This window comes from Montipora foliosa, chromosome 9, assembly GCF_036669935.1.
Source record: "Montipora foliosa isolate CH-2021 chromosome 9, ASM3666993v2, whole genome shotgun sequence".
NCBI lineage: Eukaryota > Metazoa > Cnidaria > Anthozoa > Scleractinia > Acroporidae > Montipora > Montipora foliosa.
The window spans coordinates 28,255,054-28,262,553 of NC_090877.1; the positions used below are offsets into that span (position 1 = coordinate 28,255,054).

Genomic DNA, 7,500 nt, shown 5'->3' on the forward strand with positions numbered 1-7,500 from the left:
CATTCAACAAGGCAAGTCCTACACCTCACTGCACACAAAAACACTGCCATCTGAAAAGTCCAGTATAGACATGTAAGAGATAAATTTAAAAAAATTAAAAATAAATATCAGTATTTTGGATAAGTTTTCCCTCATTTTCAATTTTGCACTGCTGCTGAAATGTAGCATGTAATAAAGCAATTTCAGGATGGTTGGCAGTCTGAAAATTTAGCAAGGGCTGACTGACACTGGCCACTGTAATCAGGTACAGAAAGTGTAAATTTTCAGGATAGGAAAAATGCCATATGAAGCAGCCTACCTGCAGTGCAGAGGGAAAGGTTTGAAGATGTTCATCAGTACAGTAATACAAGCCACCTGCTGTGTATCCAAAAGGAACTCCATCTATGCAGCTGCCTGCAACTCTTCCCAAATCTTCATCATCTTCAAGGTTCCAAGCAGCACCTTCACACAACACAAAATGACATACATGTATCTCACAAACATCTTAGTCTACCATTTGCATGTCATATCTTGCTTTTCATTTTAGAAAGATAAGGACATCATTTCTTGATTATCAGTTACTGTAATACTTCTACAACTGGTAGTAGTAGCTATCACTAAGTGCCAACGAGACAGCTAATGTCATACACAGTTTGCAGATTTGTATCATGCCATTTTTGGAACCCAATAGTACTTGCAATTTTTTTATTTCAAAGTACTGCAACTCAACTTACCTAAGATAACAATATTTAACAATAGAAATGTAAGTAATTACCCTTACACACTTTGTATCTCAAACAACAATGTAAAATGTCAATGTGTTTTGCAATAATAATTTTATTGAAAGTACTGTGTAATTCTTCAACTGCCGTAAAAATACAATAAATAAATTGGATAAAATCAATGCTATGTACAAAATAACCAAAGAGTTTTCAGTGTGAAACAAGAAATGCCTGGACAATCAACGGCAATTAATGATTGGAAAATCAATATTACTGATCAGTCAATGGCAATCGATTAAGGGTAATTAATTGGCATCGGCAAATCTATGACCACTCAATAATCACACAAAAGTAGTGGCGAGATTCATCAAGTGTTGTCGATTGGCATTCCTATTGGTAATAAATGAAAATCAATTTTATTTAATTGACGATTCTCCTTGATTATCGATGACATGGATAATCAATGACAATCAATAATCACAAATACTTGCGCGATCCATTGTCTATCGATTATTAACATCAATCGATTAATTGATATCGATTGCCATCGACTGAATCACTTCAGGCCCTAAAACATGTCATGGGGAATCAAACAGTCACATGAAAGTTGTTTAACTTGTAGAATTTCTACTTTGCAAGATAGAGCCATGAATTATATGTCAAAGTGATCATTTAATTGTGTACTTTATGGTGAGACGAAACTCTGAAATCTTACAGTATTAGACGGTTTCTGGTGACCGTTTTTCATATCAACTCCATTGTATGCTAATTTGATGTTGCTTAACATTTTTTCGAGTCTAATTTCAATAGACAAAAGCAACGAGGAGAAAACAACGACAATGTGTTAGTGTGTACGAGTCACCACTATTATATTAATTAGATTTAGCACAATATTTTTTCTCAGTGCATTGACGTCACCATGCACATTTGCCTCTAAAATGGCTATTTTCTGTACTACAGTGTCAAAAACAATAATTATTGATTACAATACAATACAAAGTTTATTGACACTCCCTAAAGAGCGCTTTTCACTGACAATAGTTTAAAAATTAGAAAATTACAATTTTAAAAATGTTTCATACAAGAATCAAAGAAACTAACTGTTAATAAATATTCGCAAAAATTACAACTGAGCGTCATACTATGGCCGAGGAGATTGAGCAGCAAATAATTTGGCTGTAAGCTTATGCTTAAAATTACAAGAAGAGTTACAAAGTTTAAGGGAATTATCTAAACTGTTCCACAGACTTACTGCACGATAAAAGAATGTCCTTTGACCAGATTTGGATTTATATAAGGGTATATGCAAAAGTTGGAAGCTCCTAGTGGTGTGACCACTTACTTCCCCACGAGTTAGGAAAGAGAGATAAGTAGGAGCGAAGCCAGTCATACATTTAAAAACGAGCATGGCGTCACAGAGATATAGCTGAGATTTAACAGGTAGCCAGTGAAGTTCTTTCAAGAGCGGAGTAACATGGTCAAATTTTTGAGAACCACAGATAATCCAGGCTGCAAAGTTCTGGATCGCTTGGAGCTTGAGGAGGTTGATGTCCGCTGCATTGGACGAGACGGAGGAACAATGAAACAACTTACTAAACACTAAGGTGTTAATTATTGTGATTAATTAAGGTCGATCTAACAAACATGTGCGATTAATCTGAGCTAAACTTGAAAAGCAGGAGGAAACTGTCTTAACAATATGCTTGTGAAAGGTAAGGCTCGAGTCAAACGCCACACCTAGGTCTTTAACGACATGTACGCGTTTGAGTCCTTTTCCTAAGAGAGAGAGACGAACAACTAGTAGATTTTGTAACCTTTGTCGGCTTCCATAAACAATAAGTTTAGTTTTATCTGGGTTCAATAGAAGTCGATTTTCGAATATATGTGAGGTCAATGTTCAAATTGGTAACAGCCTTAGCCCAGTCATGGACTGGGAAAGAAATGTAGTTTCGTGTCATCGACATACATGTAGCTTTCGGTAAGACAGGCCCTGGGGTGACTGGTAGGTCATTTACATAGATACTAAACAAAATGGGTCCAAGAATGCTTCCTTGTGACACGCCTGATACAATGGGTGGAGGATCAGATAGCTGAGAATTTATGCACACTACCTCAGTGTTCCAGATAAGAGACGGGTCTTGGGTCAAAAACCCGACGGCAACCGCTACCTGACCCGACACTGACGAAAAGATAGACGTATAAATTAAAGTACTATAATTATGAAAGAAAACAAAAGTAAATAACAGAGTGAAGTTTGTAAGGAAAAACGATTGAAAAAAATACTGTAATACAAGATATCAGGTAAAAGAAGTTTGAAAAAACGACTCAACAAAATTCCACAGGCAACTTGACTTGCGAATCACTTGGTCCTCCGTTAATTTAGCAAATAAAAGAGAATGTGCCGCAGAAATAAAATTGAATTGCTGTGATATTGTTAATTCCCATAGTTGTTAGTTCTGGATAAAATAAATACACTTCGATGATCTTACTACGGCTCAAGAAACTGAGAAACTATTCATCTGATTCATTCGTGGCGGCTCTGCCTGGTGCGATTTTCTCCTCAGTTGCCTAGCACGTGATCGATTTCTTCCCCGATCAAATTTCACTTCTTTGTAAACAATATTCTAAAATGTTACATGAACAGAAGTCGTACACAAAAACAGGCCGACTATCGTCGAAAATTTTGAGGGGATTCGTTGTTTAATCATTAGCAAATACTGTAAATCGGGTCTGTAAAAAGCCAGTTTAAGTTTTTGTTTTTGTCTGTGTAAGTTCTTTTCTGAAGCCCCACATGACTTATCATCGAAGCTTGATAATATTCATTGCCGTTTCACGATACTTTTCATGAATTAAACAAGCAATACCTTATAACTTTCTCGCTATTGATGAGTTAATTTTGAAGTAAAGGGAAAGGCAAAAAATTTACTTTTTTTTTAAAGTTCAGCAAAGTCTCCTGCTCGCATTAATTAATTCCGCGGAACCGAGCCATAACGGCTGATGTGATGGCCCAAACACCCAAACCCCGGCTCTGGGAAATCATTTGCCTCAAATTAAAATGAAGCGAACAAAACAACAATCTTTGTTCAGTGTCTGGGAAAAAGGAGCCCAGCATGGCGTAGACCAGGGTAAGTTTGTTCTGTAGCAATCTTTTTACAGTTGTACTTTATATTTCACTTCAAAATGTCCTGCAAGTTCATTCATTCTGCTTCTAGCCGATCTGATAAATACGTTCTTTTCACATGAACTGAAAAAGGAAAATTGTAAGATTATATAAGCGAAATATATCGGACCTCTTTTGCAAAAATAATATTTTTGAAAGATGGAATGGTCACGGTGATCATTACTGCTATATTCAGGTAATGTTAGAGAGGAAAGAGAGATCAGTTTAACGGATGACATTCTCGCAACTCCCAATAATCCACCAGGCGAGTTAATTTCCAGTTCACAAGTTTCCACTTCCAAAGCAAGCGCTGCAACCGCAAAAACCACTTCTACCACCATCAGAGCTACCGAAACTGAGACTACTTCTTGTAAACATCGCGTAGCAAACGCAACCCCGTCAAGCATAAGTACAGATGGAAAACATGGCTATGGTCTAATAGGCAAACTTTTCGCTGACAAGCAACAAGTCCATTCTAAATACACATGCCTACCAAATTGCCAGAAATCTCTTGACGACCGACTTGTCTGGATGAAAGGAAAAGCCAGAAAAACATTCCAGCATGATTGGCTTTTACAGTCCAAGTGGTTTGATGAGCAAAAAAAAATTTTGGTGGTTGATTTATGTTGAAAATGAAGGAATGTACTGTTTACTATGCAAGAAACATGGAAGTAAAGATGATTCATGGGCCCGGTTTCCTTGCAAGAAATTAGTGGTGGATGCTATTAAAGACCATGGAGATTCCAAGAAACATGATCAATGCCGAAAAGCAGAATTGTTGTCTTGATCCAGTACATTTCAACGTGATCTTGACAGAAGAGAGGAAGTGGAACATTCACTTATCCAAAAAGCATTTCAAGTGATTTACTGGATGATGAAAGAAGAGATTGCAAATGTGAAGTTTGAAGGCTTGCTACAGCTAACAGAGAGACTAGGGGTCTGTGAAATGAGGCTATTCGATCATCGCTCTCATCCTTCAGTTCAAGAAATGGTTTTAAAAATAGGCAAAGCTGTTCTTGAAAGTGCCGTTCCCCAAACTGGAAATGCGTATGGGGTTCTCATCAATGAGGCCCAGGACATAACAGTAGAAGAACAGCTTATTACGTTTGTGAAATATGTCAATGGTAACGGTGAAGCGAAGACTGTATTCCTTGGTGAAAAGGCACTAGATTCACCGCAGGGTCCAAATGCTGAAAGCATAACAAAGAAGTTGCTGGTCTAAGATCTTCTCGCCGAGTGTAAACTCCCTATGAATCTCATGTCCAGTTTTGTATCGGATGGTGCCTCAGTCATGACCGGAAAGAATTCTGGTGTAGCAGCAAGACTAAAGAATCTGCAGCCAACTCTGATATCATTTCACTGTATCTGTCATAAACTTGCCCTTGCCAAGAGTGATGCTGATCACTCTTTGAAGCCTGTCAAGAACACTGTCACTAATCTTACAACTGCATGGAAATTCTTTGAGAACAGTCCTAAACGCACAGCTATCTTCATTCATATGCAGAAAGAACTGCGTCAACTGGAGTTGAGTGAAAAGAACACAAAAAAGTTGTCAAGAAAGATCCAAAAAGCATGTCATACTCGTTGGCTTTCGATTAGCCAATCGGTGGAGAGTGTCCTCCATAATTACCTGCCTATGGTGAACACATTTAAAGCACTACAAGATGATCCATTAGCCCTTGGCCTTCTAAAGAAATTTCACTGCACCAGAATGCTTGGAATGCTATACATTTTTCACTCAGTCTTGCCTGTAATGGGCAACTTAAGCAAACTTTTCCAAACAAATGCCCTAAGCTATAGTGTACTTAAGCCGTCCATTCTGGCCGCTAAATCAAGGCTAACTGATCTGGTGGACCCTGTAGATGATCTAACCAAGGACTTGGCAGCAGGTGGAAAGTTTTCCCAAGCAGAGCTTACAGTTACAGATGCTGAGAAGATGTTCCTCAGTGGAATGTTTAACAAGTACACAAAATCATTGGCTGAGAACATTGATAACAGGTTTTCTGGTGGCCTGGGAATTCTAGAAGCCTTTCACGTGTTCAATCCCCTGACTGTACCTGAAGTTGACTGGCCTGTATTCAAAGTTTATGGGGACGATGAAGTGAAGAAGATTGCCACTCATTTTTATCCCAAGGATAAAGAAGCATCCCAACAACTCAAAGATGAGTGGCAAAACTTCAAGCACAACCTGCTTACAATGAAAGCGATGATGCCTAAAGATGTGAAAGATGGGAGCAGTACACAGACACCAATTGACTGGATGCTAACCAAGGTTCTTTTGGAGCGTCACACATATGAGAACTTTTTTCCGGTCATTACTAAACTGGCAGATGTCATTCACAGTGCACCTATTACCAACGCCTGACCTGAACGAGGAGCAAGCGCCCTTAAGAGAATCAAAACAAAGTCCAGAAACAGGCTCAGCCAGAAGATGCTAAATGCACACTTGCAAGTGTCCATCAATGGTCCAGAACCTGGCACTCGAGAAGCCTTAGAAGTGATAAACAAAGCTAAAGAAATGTGGGTTGCAGCAAAACCACGTCGCAAGCTACCAAAGAAAGTGGTGTCTGTCTTAGTAAGAGATCAAGGAGTGCAAGCCAGTTTGATTGAAGATGTCGACAGTGTTCCTGAGCGGTGGGTGGGTGGGTGAGCAAGGAGAGGAGGCAAGGGTTGAAGAACACATGCAGTGTGAAGAACAGTCTCTTGTGAATGCTGAAGAAGCAGATTTACATCAGTTAATTGAAGCAGAAAGTGCGTTTGCACTTCCAAAGGACTTACATGACTCAGATGACAGTGGAGACTGACTAGTTTACACCGTAGTCCGAACTGTTGCATGCAAAAATAAGCTGCTAGTGTTTGTTGTATACAGAAATGCCACATTTGGTTGTTCATTTTAGCTATGTATTTTTCAGGATGTGTACAAACTGTATTAAACATGGCCCATAGTACCAGAAGGCATTCTGAGGTATCAAATGTCAAACATTTAGACTCAAGAAAGTCAACTCTTTATCTGTTTGCCCAACAACCCCCCACCCCAACCCACCAGCTTAGCTTTACGTAGTGCTGCAGCTGCGGTAAGCCAGGTAGACCTACTTTGTACGACCCCCCTGAAAAATTATGTCCCCTTGCCCAAAAAAGTTAACTGGAACACTGACTACCTGTCGTCTGTCGGAGAGATAGCTGGTAAACCAGGCAACGCTTGATGGCGAAATTCCAATATCCTGTAGTTTATTGAGCAAGGTTCCATGATTTATTGTGTCGAAAGCCTTGCTCATATCAAGTAAAACAGCAGCGGAAATTTTGTTATCATCGATTGCGCTCAAGACTGCGGCGGTTGCAATCTTTCGCCACCGGTCCCTAGATTTCATAAGCTCTCTGATCTCATCAGTTATTTAAGGACTAGGTCTGCCTTGAATCTTAACTTTTCTGATTGGTGCATGTTTGTCAAGGACTTCATTGAATAATGTGTTGAAAGCATAGAGGATATCGTCAATATCATCGAAGCAATCTACAATGCTCCAAGGGACCATTGAAATATCCCAGAGAGAAAAGCATTCTGCTGGTAATTCTTGAAACTCCTTGTCGTGATATATACTGGCTTAGGACGCTGCCTTTTGAGTTTAAGAACGGCATAGATTA

The 7,500-nt window shown here is 39.1% G+C and overlaps 1 protein-coding gene across 2 annotated transcripts in view; it reads right to left on the bottom strand.

Annotated features, from left to right (window-relative positions):
- The window catches only part of LOC137969397 (ankyrin-repeat and fibronectin type III domain-containing 1-like), a 210,957-nt gene that overhangs the window by 183,923 nt on the left and 19,534 nt on the right, over positions 1 to 7,500 (bottom strand). For both annotated transcript variants that reach the window (XM_068815613.1, XM_068815614.1), the window contains exon 3: positions 299 to 441. In XM_068815613.1, coding sequence (XP_068671714.1) covers positions 299 to 441 — 143 coding nt within the window. The remainder of the gene's footprint in view (positions 1 to 298; positions 442 to 7,500) is intronic.